This window comes from Oncorhynchus clarkii, chromosome 1 (assembly GCF_045791955.1).
Source record: "Oncorhynchus clarkii lewisi isolate Uvic-CL-2024 chromosome 1, UVic_Ocla_1.0, whole genome shotgun sequence".
Lineage (NCBI taxonomy): Eukaryota > Metazoa > Chordata > Actinopteri > Salmoniformes > Salmonidae > Oncorhynchus > Oncorhynchus clarkii.
The window spans coordinates 35,913,406-35,937,321 of NC_092147.1; the positions used below are offsets into that span (position 1 = coordinate 35,913,406).

The window sequence follows — 23,916 nt, forward strand, 5'->3', positions numbered from 1 at the left end:
TGAATGGTGTATGGTAGTAGGTGCCAGGCGCAACGAATTGAGTGTGTCAAGAAATTGCAATGCTGCTGGGTTTTTCACAATCAACAGTTTCCCGTGTGTATCAAGAATGGTCCACCACCCAAAGGACATCCAGCTAACTTGACACAACTATGGGAAGAATTGGAGTCAACATGAGCCAGAATCCCTGTGGAACTCTTTTGATACCTTGTATAGTTGATGGCCCGCTGATCTGAGGCTGTTCTGAGGGAAGAAGGGGTCCAACTCAATATAGGAAGGTGTTCCTAATGTTTGGTACAGTCAGTGTATATTGGGGTGCTTTATGAAAAATCAAACTTGATTGACCTTAGTGACATTAATGCTGTAGGTTTGTTTTATACAATAACATTTGAGACATATTAACACTACAGCAATAGTGTCTAATCACCTCAATCCCATCTCACTGAGCCTACATTACCTCTCTGTTCCTCTGCAGTGCCCATGGTGAAGTTCTGTGCCATCCCAGCCAAGCCCATCCATGGAGACCACTTCAAGGTGTACGGTCCCAATGACGTCATCCTTGCCCTGCAGTATCTGTGCTACCAGCCCTACAAGCTGAGCGGAACCCACCAGAGAACCTGTCTTCCCAACAACACCTGGAGCGGAACACCTCCCACCTGTGGCAAAGGTTAGGGTCAGAGCATGGCATGGCAGGATTCAGAGTTTGGAGACAGTGGGAACAGGTTTTGACAGACATCAACAGTTGACCTATTATTATTGTAAATTAATGACTATGTACTAGGTGACCAAGCCTGCGTGAAAGTGACAATATTTCACGAGTAAAATGTGTACAACCATTCAGAATCGTCAGTCAACTGTATAACAACACTTATTTACAGCCATTTAAACCCAGTAATTCACTTCGTATTCTATTCTTGTTCCTACAGTGAATAACACACTTGCTGAATCAGGCAAAGATACAGAAAAGAACAAAGAAACGGATGCAGAGAAAGACAAAGACACTGACACAGACACACATAAAGACATTGAAAAACCCAAAGACAAAGAGATAGACAATACTACGGGTATCAAGGAGGACGTGGCTGGTAAAGATCCAGACACAGGCCTGAGGAACACGACAGTGGATATTAGAGATGGTAAAGAGAAAAACATAGACATTACTCGGGTGAATATCCCAGAAGGAAGCAAGGATACAACGAGTGACAAAGAAAAAGAAACAGGACTAGAGAAACCTACTGGAGGTAGCAAGGATAAAGTGGACAGTAAAGAAACGGATGACATGTTAAACACAGTGGAGGGAGACAGAGAAAATGACTTGGGGAAAACCACAGAGGACACAGATGGCAGTCCAGATACGGGGGGAGACACAGACGTGCTGCAGGAGATAGGCAAGACTACAGAGATTCCTGAGATAGTGGTAGTGGTGGAAGATAAAGGACAGGAGAAGAAAGAGGAGAAGAAAGAGCAACCGGGAGATACAAGCAGTGGTCCAAACATTGTTGATCCTAACGACTTAAAACCACGGGGAGACACATTTGCCATAGATTACACTGAGATAAAACCACGGGGAGACACATTTGCCATAGATTACACTGTTACGAACGTGCTTGGCACCAATGACATAGAGCAGGGTCTGAATACAACAGTGTCTAAAGACGTTGTGAAGAGTATTATTCCAACTAGAAGTAACAACACACAGTTCACCCCATATTCATCAGGAGGTCAGGAAACCAAAATGCCTGTGGGAAAACCACGCAAAGACATAGGATCGACTAAAGACATGGGATCAACTAAAGATTCAAGAGGAGCCAAAGACACAGCGGAAAGTACAAGCAAACCTGAAGAGGAAAATACAGGAAAAGATTCAGAAAGGCCAAGTAAAGAGTCTGAGGATGAGAAGAGAGAGAACCAAATCATCAACGGTAAGATATCTTAAGTGCGTGTTGTAAAATACACTGCACCATTAAAACAGATATTATAATGACTCTCAGCATCTTAGGTTTTATTTCACACTCTCTCACTCCCTTTCCATCTTTCTCACTCCTTTCCACCTTCTGCTCTCACCATCTGCCCTCTTTCACCTCTATCTTCCCTTACTCCCTCCTTCCAGAGAAGAGCTGTCCTCCTCTCCCGCAGCTCTACCATGGGTACCAGCAGGTGGTGCCAGGGATGGTGCCAGAGACGGTGGAGTTCTTCTGTAACCACTCATACGCTCTTAGTGGTGACGCCCGACGCTCCTGCCAGCCTGGCAGCTCCTGGGGGGGCGCTCAACCTCTTTGTGTGAGAGGTAGGCACTGGAATGTCTGTGTTTGTGTGTGATTGCGGGCAAGCGTGTGTGCATGCGTGTGCCTCTACTTTGTGATTATCATCTAGGAATACGCTGTTGCACCTGAAAGTTAGGCGCTACTTTTAGCAGCCTCTAATCAACCCAACATTGGGAATAAGAGCAGCTCCCTGCCTGACAGTAGGTTTTAATGGGAACCCTGTGTGTGTTTTTCTGCAGCCTGCAGAGAGCCCAAGGTCTCCGAGCTGGTCAGACAGAGAGTTCTGCCTCCACAGGCTCCATTCAGGTATGTCGATTTACATTAACATATGTTACATAGCAGACAAAAATATGCACAAGATATATAAATCCGACAGACAAAAGCATTCTCCAACACTACAGATATCTGCTTTACCTTAGCGATCATCATATCTAAAAACCACAAACATGTGCATAATCATCATCATACATCATACATCATACACACACCATAAGAGAATATTATGTATGATCCTCATTAATGCACACAGCATAGCAGAAGACATGACTCTATCTTTTAATGACAGACGCACTTTACCATGTGAAGCCCACATCAAAGTGTGCCATTTAAAAACCTAAAGGACTCTACTTATACACACTGCTAGCCTCTTAAAGAACATTATAAACTGGGTAGTTCGAGCCCTGAATGCTGATAGGCTGAATGCCGTGGGATATCATACCACGGGAAAGCCAAAACATTTATTTGTACTGTTGTAATTACGTTTGTAACTAGTTCAAGGCACAGGCAATAAGGCACCTCGGGGGTTTGTGGTATATACTTTTTTATTTCACCTTTATTTAACCAGGTAGGCCAATATACCACGGCTAAGGGCTATATCCAGTTTCTGTAAAGGCATCTCCACTGACCCCTCTCCACACTCCCTCTCAGGAAGACCCCTGTGCATAAGCTCTACTCCTCCTCTGGGTTCAGGAGGCTCTTCCAGTCTGCCGGTCCCACCAAAGGTCCTCCAGTGCTATCCCAGCTGCCCCAGGGCTTCCACCACCTCTACACTCACGTAACGTACGAGTGTGCCTCTCCCTTCTATCACCACTCAGGCAGTGCACGCCGCACCTGCCTCAAGACTGGCAAGTGGAGCGGGCGTCATGTCTCCTGCTCGCCAGGTGAGGACAGCAGAGCCACATTACTTCATATAAAGAAAGATTGTTCTTGCCACTTAGGCATGCAAGAATGACACTTTCAAACCACACCCAGACACTAAACAATCAAGGAAATTGGGCTGAAAAAGTAATATTCCAGTTTGGGTATGATATGGAATTATTTTTTCATAAATTACAATATCAAGTGTTGTTGTATCACTCTGGAAAGTATGATGTTTATTATCTTCCTTCCCTTTCTTTTATCTTCTCCTCCCTGGCCACACTTTCCTGTTCTCCACCCTTGTCTCCCCATCCTTCTCTTTTCCCAGTATGTGGGAAGCACCCCACCTTTGACCCTCAGAGCCCAGCCGAGTCCCACTGGCCCTGGCTAGCCGCCATCTACCGACGCTCCACCAACATAGCAGGGACCAAGCTAGACAAGAAGGCCAGCCTGGACAAGACACTAAATATGGGGCCTGGAGCTGTACCAGGGGCAGGGGCTGGGTCCCAGGGGCAAGACGATGCCTCAGGCTGGCAGCTGGTGTGTAGCGGGGCCCTGGTGAACCAGCGGAGTGTGGTGGTGGCAGCCCACTGTGTGACTGAGTTGGGGAAGATGTACCCTCTTGATGCAGCCAAGGTCAAGGTGGTGATGGGAAAACACTACCGCAGTGACCTCCGGGAGACCAAGGGCCTGCAGCATCTTAGGGTAAGAGAGGGGTTGGATAGGGCTGAGGCGGTTGGGGGGTGGGGAGTAGGGAGTGAGATAGGGTTTGGAGAGGGCTAACTGGGTTGGTGGGTAGGGGTGGCAAGTAAGGAATGAAAGGGGTTTAAACTATATAGGCTAGGGAGACCACCTGTACTCAGTTAGTCACACACTGCACTAATCACACTGAAATACAACTATGATGCACAGTTCATCACACATGAGGTTCTACACTATATAGGTACATTTATCAGCCTTATGGGATCTATATAATACCAAAGGCTGGGTGGCAGGGGTTTTAAACCTGTGTCCAATTATAATGCATCATTTTACAAACATGACATCATGTGTACCACATCTAGCCATACAGCCCCATGTCTGTTTATGTTCAGTCATTGAATAGGTTCCACTTTGACTGTAAGGAAACACCAATGTGGTTGTGATACATGACTTGTCGATTTATGGTACAAACTGCACTTTATAAAGGACAGTCAATTAATGTATGAGCATATGAGTGAGGAGTGTGAGTTGCCAGGTAACAAGCCCAGCTAACATCGTCCCACAGAGAGCCAAGCTGTCACCCTGCTGTTACGTTTGGCACAGTCTCTCTCTTCTTTCTACAGCTTTTCTTTTTGTAACACCTCCTTTCTCTATCTATTCTTTCTCAAAACATCCCTACTCTCTCTCTGATCATTCCCTCTTCATTCTGACCATCCCTTGTCTCACTGACCATACCTCCTTTCTTGTTTCTTACTCTGACCAGTTTACGTTATCTGTCTACCTTGTGATCATTTATTTTATGTCTCTCTAAACATCCCGCCTCTTCTCCTCCAGGTGGCCTCTATCTCTGTCCACCACAACTACGACCCCCTGGTCTTGGACTCAGACTTGGCCGTGATCAAGCTGCTGGACAAGGCTCGCATCGGGGAGAAGGTCCTGCCCCTCTGTCTGCCTGATACCCAGGGGGAAGAGGCAACCTCCAGAAAGGGGCTGGTGATGGGCTGGGCCCCCCTGCCGGACCCCCGGATTGGGGAAGAGGAGAGGGCCAGGGTGGGTGTGCAGCACCTGGCTGACGTGGTGCCCTGCGAGCAGCAGTATGCCCGTAATGGCGTGCCTGTGAGCGTTACAGACAACATGCTCTGCGGCCGCCAGCGACCCGACTATGGCCCATCTAACATCTGTCCTGCGGACACAGGGGGTATCCTGATCCTTCCCGCTCAGACAGGCTCCACTCAGGACCCCTCTCTAGCCTCTCCAGGGGGGCGGGACATGTCCAAAGGGGAGTGGCGGCTGCTGGGGTTGGTGAGTTTCGGGTATGACCAGGGAGAGTGTGACCCGGACCTGTTTACTGTGTACACACATGTGGCTAACTTCAAAGACTGGATAGAGGGCCATATGAAGTGAGATCACCAGGATGTGACCCACCCTGTATCTCTCTTTTCCTCCCTCCAACCAACTACACCTGCTTTTTTTGCCAATCTCTCTCTTCATCATTATTCCCCATTCCTTTTATTTGCCAATGTCTTCTCCATTCTGCCTTTCCCTCCTTTCTTCTCCCACCGTCCCTCTTCTTGTCAAACACAGGCAGGGAGTGCGATCAGTAAAGAGCAGAGCAACACTGGACTGCACAGGGCGGTGCACTGATGTTAGGGTGCCCTAACACAGCCTGATCAGGTAGACCCTCCACTCAACACAGTATTTCAGTGTTCAGGCTTTACCTTCAACCTGGTGCTACAGACTTGAAAACGACTTGAAAACCAGTTCCCTCTGGCCTCTGGGAAAACCTGGTTTTCATTGTATTCTTTGATATGTATATGTATATATATATATATATAATGTAATGTATTATTATTATTATGGCTCTGCACATGGCTCAAGTGATGTACATATTGTATAGAAGGACAGCAAAGCCATGTTTTTAATTAACGATATGGGGGTGTGTGTGAAGACACAGTGGTCTGATTGGAGTTGATCACGGAGAGTGGTTCTGTGAGCTTTAATCCAGTATTAATTCAAGGAGACCCATATGATTGTAATACATAGAGATGAAAGAGAGAACCTGGCGCTTGCTATGTAAATCAGCCAGCCGTTCAGCCAGGGCCAATTCTCCAGCGAAAGCCTATGAATTAATCCAAGTCAAATATACACAATGAAATGCTTCAATCAAACAGCAGCAACCTGATATTTTTTAGAACAGCTCCCTCTTACATGCCTACCCAGTTAATAAAGTATGTATAATGAAGTGAATCACTTAAGTGTTGACCCCTCTGCTAGTATCTAAAGAGAAAATGAGGGAAGTAATTGACGGAGAAACATTTAGCCACAGGGTGGATGTTTCAAAACATCAATTTCTATGGAGGGATGCTCACGGCCAGAGTGGCTGAGGATCCACACACACCAAAGTTATGCTCACTTCACTTCCTCTATTACCCGTGTACTTATAATAGATGTACAAAAACAACTACAGAATAAGCTCACAAGTCCAGCACACATGTTGTATGATCATCTATCATGACTACGTTCATGATTGATTCTGTAATATATATTTTCATATAATGGGACACAATAAACACATAGATATAGAAATCTCCTGGATCATTAAAACGGACATTTACCCAATCACGACTAACTGCACATATCACTATAGAAACCAGAAAATATATGTTCCAATTTACATCCAAAATGTCACCCTATTCCCTACATAGTGCACTACTTTTGAGCAGAGCCCCTTGTGCTCTGGTCAAAATTAGTACACTCTAGGAATTGAGTGCCATTTGGTATTCACATGTGGAGAGCTTTCCTCCTCCTGAAAACAAAGGAGCTGTCGCACTGTAATAACTGATGAACCATGAGATGTTGAGTGAGTGACTCCTCAGTCTAGTCGTCTATAGGAGGACCAGCCATAGCCAAATCAGACCGAGTCCACAGCCTCCTAGGTGGGCGGAGGGATCAAGCCTGTCTGGAAAGATACACACATAGATCAAAGCACACACCAAGGGGAAATAATGTGTGTGTCCATTGTTCTCTGTATTACATATACCTTACCCGACCCTGCCGTTTCTCTCACTCACTCTCTGTCTCTCTCTCTTGCACACGCACACGCACACGCACACACACACACACACACACACACACACACACACACACAGTCTGAAGATGTACTTCTATCATGTTGGGAGAGCTGCTGTGTCTGTGGTTGGTTGATAGGCATGAGTCATGATTGATGAGGATTCTGGGAATGATAATAAGCTAGTGTTACTGGTGATACTTAGGCTGGGATGCCATCAGTATCATAGCTCTTCAAAGCTTAGGAAAAGTAATCCATCGCTGCATAGTTTTAGAACACCTACTCATTCAAGAGTTTTTCTTTATTTTTACTATTTTCTACCATGTAGAATAATAGTGAAGACCTCAAAACTATGACATAGCACATATGGAATCATGTAGTAACCAAAAAAGTGTTAAACAAATCCAAATATATTTTATATTTGAGATTCTTAAAATAGCCACCCTTTGCCTTGTTGACAGCTTTGCAAACTCTTGGCATTCTCTCATCCAGATTCATGACGTAGTCACCTGGAATGCATTTCAATTAACAGGTGTGCCTTCTTAAACATACATTTCTGGAATTTATTTCCTTCCTAATGCGTTTGAGCCAATCAGTTGTGTTGTGACAAGGTGTGTGTGTGTGAGCAGTCCAAGAGCAGCTCAAATAAGCAAAGAGAAACGACAGTCCATCGTTACGTTAAGACATGAAGGTCAGTCATTAAGGAACATTTCAAGAACTTGGAAAGTTTCTTCAAGTGCCGTCGCAAAAACCATCAAGCACTATGATGAAACTGGCTCTCATGAGGACCGCAACAGAAAAGGAAGACCCAGAGTTACCTCTGCTGCAGAGGATAAGTTCATTAGAGTTACCAGGCTCAGAAATGACCAGGCCAAATAAATGCTTCACAGAGTTCAAGTAACAGACACATCTCAACATCAACTGTTCAGAGGAGACTGTGAATCGGGCCTTCATGTTCAAATTTCTGCAAAGAAATCACTACTAAAGGACACTAATAAGAAGAAGATACTTGCTTGGGCCAAGAAACATGAGCAATGGACATTAGACCGGTGGAAATTTGTCCTAAGGTCTGGAGTCCAGATTTGAGATTTTTGGTTCCAACCGCCGTGTCTTTGTGAGATGAGGTGGGGGTGAACAGATGATCTCTGCATGTGTTTTCTCCACCGTAAAGCATGGAGGAGGAGGTACTAGGGTGTGGGGGTGCTTTGCTGCTGACACTTAACCAGCATAGCTTCCACAGCATTCTGCAAAGATAAGCATTCCCATCTGGTTTGAGCTTAGTGGGACTTGTTTTTGTTTTTCTACAGGACAATGACCCACCACACGTCCAGGCTGTGTAAGGGCTATTTTACTAAAAAGGAGAGTGATGTAGTGCTGCATCAGATGACCTGACCTCCATAATCCCCCGACCTCAACCAAATTGAGATGGTATGGGATGAGACGGACCACAGAGTGAAGGAAAAGCATCCAGCAAGTGCTCAGCATATGTGGGAACTCCTTCAAGACTGTTGGAAAAGCATTCCAGGTGAAGCTGGTTGAGAGAATGCCAAGAGTTTGCAAAGCTGTTGTCAAGGCAACGGGTGGCTATTTTAAGAATCTCAAATATAAAATACATTTTGATTTGTTAAACACTTATTTGGTTACTAAATGATTCCATTTATGTTATTTCATAGTTTTGATGTCTTCACTATTATACTACAATGTAGAAAGTAGTAAAAATAAAGAAAAACCATTGAATGAGTAGGTGTTCTAAACCATTTGACCGGTAGCGTATACTGTTTGAGATTAAAAAACAATTGTGGCCTCATGACAATGTGAAATGGAAATGTCAGTGAGATCGTTGATTGCACAGGAAAATGATAGGAAGCCTCTTTGGAGGTGCTTCGACAACACCTACAATATTGCATATGCATGCTGAGAGACGGCACATCAGAGAAGGCTGATGGGAGGAGCTGTGGGAGGAAGGGCTCATTGTAATGGCTGGAATAGAATAAATGGAAAGTTCTCAAACACATCAAACATATCGAAACCACATGTTTGACTCCATTCCATTGATTCCATTCCAGCCATTACAATGACCCTGTCCTCCTATAGCTCTTCCCACCTGCCTCCTCTGCATCATATTGTAGAAAACCTGATGTTGGCAACAATGACATTCTGGCCATAACCTTCCCTTGGACCCTCACTGCCCTGGCAGGAACAGCCTGTACAAAGAATACTTGGAGGGAGATCGAAGTTCAATAAAACCTTCGGATGGACGGCAACCTAGAGACAATTTACTTTCTCTTGTACACAGGAACAAGATTTATGAAAGCTTTTTTGTCTCTTTTCTCCGGCTGTTTACTGGAAATGGACAAGGGCCTCATTTAGGCCTCAAATTCCCCTGAGGAGAGATCTATTCTACCCAGGCTGGAAGCAGACTCGTTCTCAGGCCCCAGTTAGCTCACTGGCCATCATCAGTAGAGTGGGCCAACACTTCAACATAACCTGACTCATCTGCTGGGAACTAGAGAATGACCCTGAGACCAGTGGAAAGCACTTGACAATACTAACAAAAGGGATGCGATGAAGGCTCTATAGTGTGTTTGCACTTAAGAGGCGGAGGGGCAAGGCGCTTGACACCTGACATACACTAAATGTCCGTTCACAGTCCAGTTTCCCAGTCAAACCCAGCTGTAGTATGGATCCCGCAAGCATTGCATGTTCTTTAGAGCTCAGCGCTGATGGCTCTACACAGCAGAGCATGTGAGCTATATGACTATGGGCTCATTGTAATGGCATCAATAGAACGGAGTCAAACACATTGTATTCATGTGTTTAGTACCATTCCATTGATTCCATTCCAGCCATTACAATGAGCCTGTCTTCTTATACTGTAGCTCCTCTCACCAGCCTCCTATGCTACACTGAAAAAAAAGGTTCTTAAATGGTTCTTCCTCAGCTCTTAAGGTTCTTCAAAATTCTAAAAGGTTCTTTAATAAATGTCTGGAAGATTCCTGCAGATGTGTCCATTTCAAAGCACACAGCAAATCGTTGATTTTTCAGTTAACAATTAACATTCAGTGGCATTGAAGAACCCCAATGTTCGTGTTAATGACCAGAGTTGAACCAAAACCACACCCATCACTATCATATTTCCCAGCATGATGCAGGTAGAATTGTCATTTTTAATATCTACAGTTGAAGTCAGAAGTTTACATACACCTTAGCCAAATACATTCAAACTCAGTTTTTCCCAATTCCTGACATTTAATCCTAGCAAAAATTATTCTTCTTAGGTCAGTTAAGATCACCACTTTATTTTAAGAATGTGAAATGTCAGAATAAAAAAATAAAAATAATCAAAAACCAAATGTATTTATATAGCCCTTCGTACATCAGCTGATATCTCAAAGTTCTGTACAGAAACCCAGCCTAAAACCCCAAACAGCAAGCTATGCAGGTGTTGAAAAACTCCCTAGAAAGACCAAAACCTAGGAAGAAACCTAGAGAGGAACCAGGCTATGAGGGGTGGCCAGTCCTCTTCTGGTTGTGCCGGGTGGAGATTATAACAGAACATGGCCAAGATGTTCAAATGTTCATAAATGACCAGCATGGTCAAATAATTGGTCTGGGACAGGTAGCACGTCTGGTGAACAGGTCAGGATTCCATAGTCGCAGGCAGAACAGTTGAATAATAGTAGAGCAAATTATTTATTTCAGCTTTTGTTTCTTTCATCACATTCCCAGCGGGTCAGAAGTTTACATACAGTCAATTAGTATTTGGTAGCATTGCCTTTAAATTGTTTAACTTGGGTCAAACGTTTCAGGAGCCTTCCAAAACCTTCCCACAATACGTTGGGTGAATTCTGGCCCATTCCTCCTGACAGAGCTAGTGTAACTGTGTCAGCTTTCTAGGCTTCCTTGTTCACACATGCTTTTTCAGTTCTGCCCAAAAATGTTCTATAGGATTGAGGACAGCGATTTGTGATGGCCACTCCAATACCTTGACTTTGTTGTGTCGTAGCAGAATCAACTTTTTTGCCACAACTTTGGAAGTATGTTTGAGGTCATTGTCTATTTGGAAGACACATTTGCGACCAAGCTTCAAATTCAACTGATGTCTTGAGATGTTGCTTCAATATATCCATATAATTTTCCTTCCTCATGCTGCCATCTATTTTGTAAGGTGCACCAGTCCCTCCTACAGCAAAGCACCCCCACAACATGATGCTGCCACCCCCGTGCTTCATGGTTGGGATGGTGTTCTTCGGCTTGCAAGGCTCCCTGTTTTTCCTCCAAACATAACGATGGTCATTATGGCCAAACAGTCCTATTTTTGTTTCATCAGATCAGAGGAAATGTCTCCAAAATGTACAATCTTTGTCGCCATGTGCAGTTGCAAGCAATAGTCTGGCTTTTCAATGGCAGTTTTGGAGCAGTGGCTTCTTCCTTGCTGAGCGGCCTTTCAGGTTATGTTGATATAGGACTCGTTTTACTGTGGATATAGATACCTTTGTACCTGTTTCCTCCAGCATCTTCACAAGGTCCTTTGCTGTTGTTCTGGGATTGATTTTCACTTTTTGCACCAAAGTACGTGGTCCCACTATTGTTTGTACAGATGAACGTGGTACCTTCAGGCATTTGGAAATTGTTCCCAAGGATTAACCGGACTTGTGGAGGTCTACAATTGTTTTTCTGAGGTCTTGGCTGATTTATTTTGATTTTCCCATGATGTCAAGCAAAGATGCACTGAGTTTGAAGGTAGGCCTTGAAATACATCCACAGGTACACCTCTGTTATGCACAAAGTAGATGTCCTAACCAACTTGCCAAAACTATTGTTTGTTAACAAGACATTTGTGGAGTGCCTGAAAAATGAGTTTTAATGACTCCAACCTAAGTGTATGTAAACTTCCGACTTCAACTGTATGTTTTTGCATTGATTGCTTTATTAATCTCATACTATTCAATTATAAATATCATGCATTTTTCTAAACTATTCCTATCTGTTACTTGGAGTTATCGCAACCGTAGATGTATCGCAAATGTGGTCTCATTTGTTAGTTTTCCCAACCCTGGCAGTCTTTCTGAATGGAAGTTGCAGGTGAATAAAAATTCCAAAAGTTGGATATTCCCACTCTGGCTGGATTCCAATAGGACAAATTCCAATAATGTGAATTGCAAGCCTGATATGGCCTGGAAACCATTAGTTTCAGGCCACTGTGTTAGGGTAAACTAGGCCAGCAAAAAAGGCTGCATGAAATATGTATTGACTAAAATAATACAATTTGAATTATAATATATTCATTCACTTACAGTGCCTTGCGTAAGTATTCGGCCCCCTTGAACTTTGCGACCTTTTGCCACATTTCAGGTTTCAAACATAAAGATATAAAACTGTATTTTTTTGTGAAGAATCAACAACAAGTGGGACACAATCATGAAGTGGAACAACATTTATTGGATATTTCAAACTTTTTTAACAAATCAAAAACTGAAAAATTGGGCGTGCAAAATTATTCAGCCCCTTTACTTTCAGTGCAGCAAACTCTCTCCAGAAGTTCAGTGAGGATCTCTGAATGATCCAATGTTGACCTAAATGACTAATGATGAGAAATACAATCCACCTGTGTGTAATCAAGTCTCCGTATAAATGCACCTGCACTGTGATAGTCTCAGAGGTCTGTTAAAAGCGCAGAGAGCATCATGAAGAACAAGGAACACACCAGGCAGGTCCGAGATACTGTTGTGAAGAAGTTTAAAGCCGGATTTGGATACAAAAAGATTTCCCAAGCTTTAAACATCCCAAGGAGCACTGTGCAAGCGATAATATTGAAATGGAAGGAGTATCAGACCACTGCAAATCTACCAAGACCTGGCCGTCCCTCTAAACTTTCAGCTCATACAAGGAGAAGACTGATCAGAGATGCAGCCAAGAGGCCCATGATCACTCTGGATGAACTGCAGAGATCTACAGCTGAGGTGGGAGACTCTGTCCATAGGACAACAATCAATTGCACAAATCTGGCCTTTATGGAAGAGTGGCAAGAAGAAAGCCATTTCTTAAAGATATCCATAAAAAGTGTTGTTTAAAGTTTGCCACAAGCCACCTGGGAGACACACCAAACATGTGGAAGAAGGTGCTCTGGTCAGATGAAACCAAAATTGAACTTTTTGGCAACAATGCAAAACGTTATGTTTGGCGTAAAAGCAACACAGCTGAACACACCATCCCCACTGTCAAACATGGTGGTGGCAGCATCATGGTTTGGGCCTGCTTTTCTTCAGCAGGGACAGGGAAGATGGTTAAAATTGATGGGAAGATGGATGGAGCATTCTGGAAGAAAACCTGATGGAGTCTGCAAAAGACCTGAGACTGGGACGGAGATTTGTCTTCCAACAAGACAATGATCCAAAACATAAAGCAAAATCTACAATGGAATGGTTCAAAAATAAACATATCCAGGTGTTAGAATGGCCAAGTCAAAGTCCAGACCTGAATCCAATCGAGAATCTGTGGAAAGAACTGAAAACTGCTGTTCACAAATGCTCTCCATCCAACCTCACTGAGCTCGAGCTGTTTTGCAAGGAGGAATGGGAAAAAATGTCAGTCTCTCGATGTGCAAAACTGATAGAGACATACCCCAAGCGACTTACAGCTGTAATCGCAGCAAAAGGTGGCGCTACAAAGTATTAACTTAAGGGGGCTGAATAATTTTGCACGCCCAATTTTTCAGTTTTTGGGGTAAAGAAGGGTAAAGAAGCAGGAGGATGACAAAAAGAGAGGCAGGGAAAAGACAGAAGCAGACAGGACGAACGCTGGTAAACTTGAGAAACAAGACTAACTGGCAACAGACAAACAGAAAACACAGGTATAAGCACACAGGTGATAATGGGGAAGATGGGTGACACCTGGAGGGGGTTGAGACAAGCACAAGGACAGGTGAAACAGATCAGGGCATGACAGTCACCAGTGAACACAGTCATGGATGGTACTGGTAACTCTAAGTCTAGCTCAAAATGCACTGGGAAATATGCAGATAAGGCTTAAAACCATACAGCATGGCTATTCAATTCCGGTCCTGGAGGGCCGAAAATCTATTTTGGGATTTTTGTAAGAACCATCCCATTTATGGTTCTTCAGAGACCCTAAAATGGTTCCCCTATGGCATTGCTATCAAGAACCTTATTTGGTTCCAATTTGCACCTTTATTTTTAAGAGTGTACGCGCACACGTAACACACACACACACAACACATACAAACATGCAAAACAGTCATTGGCGCTCCAGGGACAGGGAATTACACAACAAAGAGATGGCTCTCTTTCCTGAAAACACAGGAGAGCTGTGGCAGTAGTCTTGTGATGTTCTCAGGGTTTTGCTGTGTCCATGGAGACCATGCATTTACATTTAATCTCTTCTCAGGTGTTCTGTGATGTGTTTACCTCCCCTCGCTATATCTACCACACGACACACACACACACTCAACCACCACCACCCTAGCTCCGGATCTACTCCCCCTGCCTGCTACCCCTCTCTCCCCTCTCCATCTTCACCTTCACCCTCTGCTTGGCAATAAGGGACTTTAGGTACCAAACAGAACACATACTGTACGCAGTATATTATTCAGTCAAATACTGTACATGCACAGACAAATATATTTGCACACACAAGCACAAGTACTGTATATTCACATATTACTGCACACACACGCACACACACATTTTGTTGTGCGTTTTAAGCCCAGGATGTGATTTCACCATCATCCATATGCAGGCCTCTGATGGAGGTTCCCAGGCAGAGGCAACAATGTAACTTAGGGCTCTATTCAAGTCAAATCCCAGAAGGTCAGCTTTAAATCGTGATAGAAATGTAAAGGCAATGTTCCCACTTCAGCAGAGGCTGCATTCACAGTAAATGCTGCGTTTGTCGGCTCAATGGGAAATTACCTTCATATTTCTATCGCAGAATCTGTAACGCTTCAGCTTTACAGATTGAATAGATACCTTAGTTTATTTGGCTTCCAACACAGCAGAAACCATACTTTTCCTTTCATTACAGAGTCATCTACACTGAGTATACAATACATAAAGAGCTCTTTCTATGACATAGACTGACCAGGTGAATGCAGGTGAAAGCTATGATTCCTTATTGATGTCACTTGTTAAATCCACTTCAATCAGTGTAGATGAAGGGGAGGAGACAGGCTAAAGGAGTTTTAAGCATTCAGGCAATTGAGACATGGATATTGTGTGTGTGTGTGTGCCATTCAGAGGGTGAATTGGCAAGATCCAACTCAATATCAGAAAGATGTCCATAATGTTTGGTATACTCAGTGTATATAGCTGTGTAGCCTTTAACACCCCTCCCCTTAGACATACAGTACATTAAACATATAGGATATTCAACAATTATTATACATTAGTAAAAGCAGCACAAGGAACAGTACACCTACCTCACCCATAAAGCACTTGCGCATGAAAGAGTGAAACAGTTGACTCCTGATAAACACAATGGCTTGGGACAAAATATGTACCAGCCGTAGCTCAACTAGCTTAGAGACGGAAATACCAATGAATATCCACCAACAAACTGTATTCTCGAGCTGGCTGAATATGTTTTCACTTTGAACTATTTCAGGTTTGATGATGAATACTACCTCCAAACTAATGGAACATTGATGTGCTCCACATTCGCTCCGAGCAACGCTAACCTTTATGTGGGTCTATTGGAAGAACGTTTGGTTAACAATGAAAATGGAAATCCATTCTTGAATAAAATCCTGAAGTGGTATCGATATTGACCACATTGTTTCCATATGGGGAAGAATGGTAGAAGAGCTGTCAGACTTTATTACATTACTCAATGACATTGACCCTAGTCTCAAATTCACTACTTAATGTGACACTAAGCGTGTTCACTACCTCGCTATGTGGATTGAGAAATCAAATGGAACCCAAACTCTGTACCGAAAAGAAACTGAGAGAAATACTATATTACAGGGGGACAGCTTTCACCCAGAGCCATTAAAAAGATGACTTCAAAGAAGCCAGATTTTCAGGCTGCGCCATTTATGCCACTCCACAGAGGTCTATCTAGAAAAAGCAGTGGAGATGCGCAATAGGTTTCTAATAAGAGGCTACCGTACAAAATGCTGGATGAAGCTCTTAATATGGCACTAGGGAAAACACGAGATGAACTGATACAAAATATACCCACTAGAGTTAAAGAATACTCCGTAATGTTCAACACCACATATATTTTGAACTCGAGCAAAGTGGGAGGGAGATGCTGTCAAGAATCCCTGGCGTGTTTTAACATCTGATGCAGCTTTGCCTGCTAAATTTAAGAACCCACAATTTACAGTATATAGGAGAGGTCGCAATTTACGACCTGGCCCAAGCTAACCGCCAGCCACAAAAAAAAATGTATGCCCTCTTCCAAACAGTAGCTATAAATGCAGAGGCATAGTGCAACAATATGAAGTGTGAACATTTCTGCCACCCACATACAGGAAAACGGTTCCAAATAAATGGCAGTATTACGTCCAACCATGTTATCGACATGATTAAATGTTCATGTGGGCTGTGTTATAAAGGAAAAACCTCTCGTTCTCACAAACAGAGAATTAGTGAACATAAAAGTTAAATTAGGAGAAATGACAGGGATTGTCATGTCGCAGTAGATTTTAATGACCTAAAACATGGCATTTCCACCTTTAGATTTTGTGACATAGAGAAAGTTAAGATATCAGACAGGGGAGGTGATATAAATAGTACACTGAGCAAAATAGATTATTTTGGGATTTTCACCCTCCAGGCATTATTCCCAAAAGGTCTTAATGATGATGCCCATGCATGTACTGTTCTAAATGTGAACATGAACTAATGTCTTGTCATTAATCATTTCAGCCTACTCTATACCAAATGATTTGATAGGGTGAAGTCCTCATTGTGGCTTTACAAACGTGTTTGATACGTTTTATGTACACACTTTATTAGAATATTTATGAAATGCACATTGTTATGGTTGGTAACACATGTTCATTTTTCCTTGATTGTGGGTGGAGCAATGTCTACATAAGGGCGCAAATTAAAAATACCCACAAAAGCTCTGACAACGGCCTTGAGGCCAGTACATAAAGCTTAATAAAGAACAGGGATACAAAGTAAGTTCAGATGTGCAAGTGCAGTTTGAATTCAGTTGCAAATACAGTGATTTTACTGCAAATACAGTGATTTTAGAAAGTATTCAGACCCCTCAACCAAATGTGGAAAAAGTTATGTTACAGCCTTATTCTAACATTGATTTGTCACGCCCTGACCTGAGATATCCATGTTTTCTTTATATTTTGGCTAGGTCAGGGTGTGACTAGGGTGGGTACGCTAGTTTTTGTATTGTCTAGGGGTTTTTGAATGTCTAGGGTTTTTGTAGGTCTAAGTGATTTGTATGTCTCTGGTGGCCTGATATGGTTCCCAATCAGATGCAGCTGTTTATCGTTGTCTCTGATTGGGGATCATATTTAGTTAGCCATTTCCCTTTGGTGTTTGTGGGATCTTGTCTATGTGTAGTTGCCTGTCAGCACTTGTTTGTATAGCTTCACGTTTCGTTTTGTTATTTTGTTTGTTCAGTGTTCATTCTTTAAATAAATAAGAATGTACGGATACAACCCTGCGCCTTGGTCCGATCCTTATTACGAATGTGACAGAAGATCCCACCAACAAAGGACCAAGCAGCGTGTTCAGGAGGAATGGACCTGGGAGGAGATTCTGGATGGAGCAGGACCCTGGACGCAGGCTGGGGAGTATCGCCGTCCTAAGAAGGAGATAGAGGCAGCGAAAGTGGAGCAGCGATATTAGGAGGAGTTGTACCAACGAGACAAGCACGAGATTCAGCCCCAAAAAAGTATTGGGGGGCGGCACACGGAGTGGTCGGCGGAGCTGAGGGCTGAACCAGAGCCAGTCAGGGAGTCGAGTGAGGAGCTTGACGCAAGATTCCGGAGAGAAGTGCTAGCATTGAGAGGTTATGCAGTGATGCGCACAGTGTCTCCAGTGCGCATTCATAGCCGGGTGCGCTCTATTCCAGCTCCCCGCATTGGCCGGGCTAGAATGGGCATCCAGCCAGGAAGGATGGTGCCGGCTCAGGGCTCCTGGTCTCCAGTACACCTCCTTGGACCAGGATATCCTACGCCGGTTCTATGCACTGTGTCTCCGGTGTGTCTGCACAGCCCAGTGCCTCCTGTGCCAGCGCCCCGCATTTGCAGGGCGAAAATAAACATCCAGCCAGGGCGGGTTGTGCCAGCTCTACGCTCCAGACCTCTAGTGCGCCTCCACAGGCCAGTACGTCCTGTGCCTCCTCTCCGCACTCGCGCTGAGGTGCGTTTCATCAGCCCGGCACCACCAGTACCGGTCCTACGCATCAGGCCTCTAGTGCGCCTCCACAGGCCAGTACGTCCTGTTCCTGCTCCTCGCACTCGCCCTGAGGTGCGTGTCATCAGCCCGGTACCACCAGTGCCGGCACCACGCATAAGGCATCCAGTGCGCCTCAACAATCCAGAGCTTCCGGCGACAGTTCCCAGTCCAGAGCTTCGAAATCAATGTATTTATATAGCCCTTCGTACATCAGCTGATATCTCAAAGTGCTGTACAGAAACCCAGCCTAAAACCCCAAACAGCAAGCAATGCAGGTGTAGAAGCACGGTGGCTAGGAAAAACTCCCTAGAAAGGCCAAAACCTAGGAAGAAACCTAGAGAGGAACCAGGCTATGTGGGGTGGCCAGTCCTCTTCTGGCTGTGCCGGGTGGCGATTATAACAGAACATGGCCAAGTTGTTCAAATGTTCATAAATGACCAGCATGGTCGAATAATAATAAGGCAGAACAGTTGAAACTGGAGCAGCAGCACGGTCAGGTGGACTGGGGACAGCAAGGAGTCATCATGTCAGGTAGTCCTGGGGCATGGTCCTGGGGCTCAGGTCCTCCGAGAGAGAGAGAGAAAGAAAGAGAGAATTAGAGAGAGCATATGTATATCATATTCCAACGACGGTCCACAGTCCGGAACCTCCAACGACGGTCCACAGTCCGGCACCTCCAGCGACGGTCCCCAGTCCGGGGTCTCCAGCGACGCTCCCCATTCTGGGGTCTCCAGCGACGATTCCCAGTCCAGAGCCTTCGGCGATGATCCACGGTCTGGTTCTACAAAGGCGGAGGGATCAGCGTAAAGAGGGGGGGCTGCGTCCAGAACCGGAGCCGCCACTGAGGGTAGATGCCCACCCGAACCCTCCCTTATAGGTTCAGGTTTGCGGCCGGAAGTCCGCACCTTTGTGGGGGGGGGGGGGGGGGGTTGGTACTGTCAAGTCCTGACCTGGTTAGGTCAGGGTGTGACTAGGGTGGGTACGCTAGTTTTGTATTGTCTAGGGTTTTTTGTATGTCTAGAGTTTTTGTAGGTCTAGGTGATTTGTATATCTATGGTGGCCTGATATGGTTCCCAATCAGAGGCAGCTGTTTATTGTTGTCTCTAATTGGGGATCAACACCCTTTGGTGTTTGTGGGATCTTGTCTATGTATAGCTTCACGGTTCGTTTTGTTATTTTGTTAGTTTGTTCAGTGTTCATTCTTGAAATAAATAAGAATGTACGCATACCACTCTGCACCTTGGTCCGATCCTTATTACGAATGTGACATGATTAAATCGTTTTTTTCAACAATCTACACACAATACCCCATAATGACAAAACAAAAACTGTTTTTTTTTAAACATTTTTAAAAATGTACATAAAAATAAAACTGATATCACATTTACATAAGTATTCAGACCCTTTACTCAGTACTTTGTTGAAGCATCTTTTGCAGCGATTTCAGCCTTGACTCTTCTTGGGTGTGACGCTACAAGCTTGGCACACCTGTATTTGGGGAGTTTCTCCCATTCTTCTCTGCAGATCCTCTCAAGCTCTGTCAGAAAAAAAATCTGTCAATGTGCCCTTGAGCAAGGCTGTTAACCCTAATTGCTCCTGGGTTGTGGTTGATAATGGCAGATCCTTAATGTGACCCCATTCTCCAAGGGTATCTCAGGGAGAGTGGGATATGCAAAAATCTCATGTCCAATTAATTAATACACACCTAATTATGATAACTGTCTTTTCATGCTAGGCAAGGATCATATATTCAAACTGTATTTCCAGGTGCACCATTGAAGCCATGTGTAGACTGTTAGACCATAAAACTTCTTATAGCACAAGCGTGTTTATGGTACGCTGTAGTATGCAATTTTGGCTGCTGTCCAGGTGTATTTAGCACATGTCCTTTAGTCCATAGGCACCTGAGCAATGAGAAAACGGAGCAGCTGCATCCCCCTTTCAAAATAGAGGAGCAAACATATGTTTTTGCACCCCCCACTTTTTACCAGAAAATGATCATGATCCGTTGGGTCATCTGTCATTTTCAATGGTTAGTAATGTTTTGAGCTAGTCTGCATTAAAATATATATGTCCATTTTATTGATGATATAATAATTAACAGATTGCATCAAGATGAATGGTTTTGTTTTGCTCCTGCGCGCTGCTGTTATTGTTCCTTGCAGTCAGAATGCACTAGTTGTACCACTGGTGTTTCAAATGAAAAGGCACCTGCAACAGAAAATTGTCTTTTGTCTTTAAGAACCATGATAAGCACGGGTCTGATTACCCTTTGCTGTAGTGCAGACTACAGCCTACCAAAGGATGCACCTTAGCAGAAAACTGCATGTTCCGTAGCTGGCAGGCTGTCAATGAGTAGCTCACAAGTAGATAGTGAGAAATAATCAGTAGGCCACAGGAGGCTGCTGGGGGGAGGATGGCTTGTAATAATGCTGGAACGGCGCGAATGGAATGGCATCAAACATACAGTACCAGTCAAAAGTTTGGACACACCTAGTTATTCAAGGGTTTTTCTTTATTTTTACTATTTTCTTCCAGCTACGACCTTTCGGTTACTGGCCCAACGCTCTAACCTCTAGGCTACCTGCCAACCTATAACCTAGGGGCGATCAAACACCCCATTGGGCCCCTAGCACTCACTCTCACATCAATTGATCATGTTTCCTTCATCATACTCCACATAGCTAAAACAACTTTGATAAAGTTTCTTCTGCACTCAACATGTCTGTGCCTATCCCACTGTCATCAACCCTTTCCTTCTTTCTGTCCATATTCATTACCACCAAACATCACTGTCTCCCCAGAGTCCTTGTAGCACCTATGAGTTATCACATAATCTACATGAGGCCACATTGTGTGTGTCTGGTAAATATGTTGTGGTTCCTGCACTCATGTTTTCCTCTATGGTCATGGGTCAGAGACGGAGGATGTGCCAGAACAATGTCGCAATAGACCATGTGGATGTTGTTGTGCTACTACTGTAATTGAATCCACATGGTAAAGTACCAATGAAATCCACCTGTCAGGAATCAGTACTGTGTGTCTGTGAGAGGAACCACCAAACTGTCGTACTATTTATTTATTTATTTTGTCAGTTACGAAAACAAATTCTTATTTTCAAAGACGGCCTAGGATCAGTGGGTTAACTGCCTTGTTCAGGGGCAGAAGAACCTTTCGGTTACTAGCCATACTATATGGCTATGATAATGACAAGTGTGACACAGTGAATCCACTGAGCTAAAGCTTTCAGGCAGTAACAAGGTAAGCTAACACGAGTCATCAGGTTTCAGGCAAGGTTACACATCGCATGTGGTTCACCCAACCACCTCTGCTACACGGCAGTCACCTTTGACCTTCTCCATCGCTCCACAATGACCGCAGCTGCTAATACATTAACTGACCGAGTCCCGATAAAGTCACCAATGTGACCGACTGCATTTTTTTATGACACATTATAATATTAAGATTACCTAGTCAGTTGCACAACTGAATGCATTCACCCGAAATGTGTCTTCAGCATTTAACTCAACCCCTCTGAATCAGATAGTTGTGCGGGCTGCCTTAATCAATGCCATCTGCACCCGGTGAACAGTTGTTGTTGGGGGTTAACTGCCTTGCTCAAGGGAAGAAGGGCAGACTTCAACCACCAAGCTACCTACCTTATTGCCTAATAAGGTATACCAACTTATTGTATCCCAACAATGGGATTTACACAGGGTTTTAGGAAACTCATATACTTCTGTAATCATCATTGAAGATACAAAAATGTAAATAAACAGGAATGACATTTAATCTCATGGGTGGCCAAAAATAACTATCTGAAAGCCACGCCCCTACTAAACTACACCTCCAGTCTTCTGATCTGAACAGCTGGGTCATATCTCAATAACCCAGCACCAATAACCCAGCACCAATAACCCAGCACCAATAACCCAGCATGAATAACCCAGCAGTTTCTAAAGAAAACAAATTAACTAAGTGACCCAACGCCTGCAACTCAGTAGTTGAGTCAACCAAACAACCCAGCATTTTTTAGAGTGCAACTGCCAGTTCATTCCATACCCCCAATATAGCCATTAGTGCTTGCAATAGAGAATAGTGAACTTGTTGTTAACCTGACAACGCTACACCTGACCTCATACTGACACCCCTAGAACAAACACACACGCACACACACACAGAGAGATACACACAGACAAAGAGGAGCAAAAGCATGTGTTTTAAGAAGGTAAAAGTGTTTAAACATTAATAAAGATGGGTGGGGGCATCAAGATTGTACCGTCAACCAACGAGGATCGGTATTCAGAGAAGAAAAGGGGTGAACAGGAGGAGGGGAGGTGGGGGAAGTGAAAGCGCAAAGGAGCGAAGTAAGGCAGAGCTCATTCAGTGGGATTGTTGAGCACAGAGCTCCACGGATTACTGTGATAGAAATCTGTCTGTTCGATTTCTGGTGCTGCTCTCGCTCATGCCCTGGACGCACTGAAGGCTTGCATTTCAGCAGTCGAACATCTCTGAAGCGGATGCACAAGACTCGGAGAAGGGAGAAGAAGAGAGACTGAAACTTATTTTCCAATAACTCTAAGATTGAATACAAAGGTGAGAGGCAATTATTATTATGTATGCACATTACATGTTTACAGGACATACACTTTTGGCAAAAGAGGGGAGGATAATAATAATAAAAATAAGAATAATTCTTGCAGTAGGCCTAATATTACATGATAAATTATAATCATGATGATCAGCACACGGTAATTAATTCTATAGGCTACCTAATTATTCTAATTCTAATTGTTATCATTTTTACAATTATTGTCACTATCATCATTATTAATATTATTATCCATGCTTCTTTACACCAACTTAAAGTAATGTGGTTAGCTATCAAAAGGTCACAATGTTCATATACTGCAATTATAAGAGCATGGTTAGGATCAAAGTGTTGGAGCTCGCTCCTCCTGAAAACAATAGCCTGCGCTTCACATTACCGGCGTGGGCAAAACAGGTGCATGTGGACACAATTTTAGGCAGCACAGCAATCTGCACTCCCTATAAACTCCAAAAAACACTTCACAATTGCTACATTGTCTTCATATTGTTTTATATCATAAATTGTTGACCTGCAACTAGTAAAAGGAACAGTAGGGTAACAAAGCCCGCCCCACACCTGTAATTGTCACAAAAACCACATTATGTCACAAAACTACATTTGAACACTTTCCCTGCAGCCACTGCTCTTGCACAACTAAACATGTTCTGCCTCATCTACATTTAAGTCACTAACAAAACAATTCTAAGCTGAATTCTAAGGAAAAAGTTATATGTATAATCTAATTAAATTAGATCTATAAATGTT

At 43.7% G+C, this 23,916-nt stretch overlaps 2 protein-coding genes across 3 annotated transcripts in view; both read left to right on the forward strand.

The window, feature by feature from the left end:
* LOC139406631 (inactive serine protease PAMR1-like) overlaps window positions 1-6,634 on the forward strand; it is a 55,619-nt gene extending 48,985 nt beyond the window's left edge. Inside the window, exons 8-14 of the mRNA XM_071149448.1 lie at window positions 473-664; window positions 924-1,919; window positions 2,108-2,284; window positions 2,501-2,567; window positions 3,189-3,421; window positions 3,727-4,103; window positions 4,935-6,634. Of these exons, the coding sequence (XP_071005549.1) occupies window positions 473-664; window positions 924-1,919; window positions 2,108-2,284; window positions 2,501-2,567; window positions 3,189-3,421; window positions 3,727-4,103; window positions 4,935-5,504 (2,612 nt within the window). The 3' untranslated portion in view covers window positions 5,505-6,634. The remainder of the gene's footprint in view (window positions 1-472; window positions 665-923; window positions 1,920-2,107; window positions 2,285-2,500; window positions 2,568-3,188; window positions 3,422-3,726; window positions 4,104-4,934) is intronic.
* A 16,318-nt stretch (window positions 6,635-22,952) lies between these two features.
* The window catches only part of LOC139406632 (excitatory amino acid transporter 2-like), a 41,174-nt gene continuing 40,210 nt past the window's right edge, over window positions 22,953-23,916 (forward strand). For both annotated transcript variants that reach the window (XM_071149464.1, XM_071149473.1), the window contains exon 1: window positions 22,953-23,156. The gene's annotated coding sequence lies outside the window, so the exon portion shown is untranslated. The remainder of the gene's footprint in view (window positions 23,157-23,916) is intronic.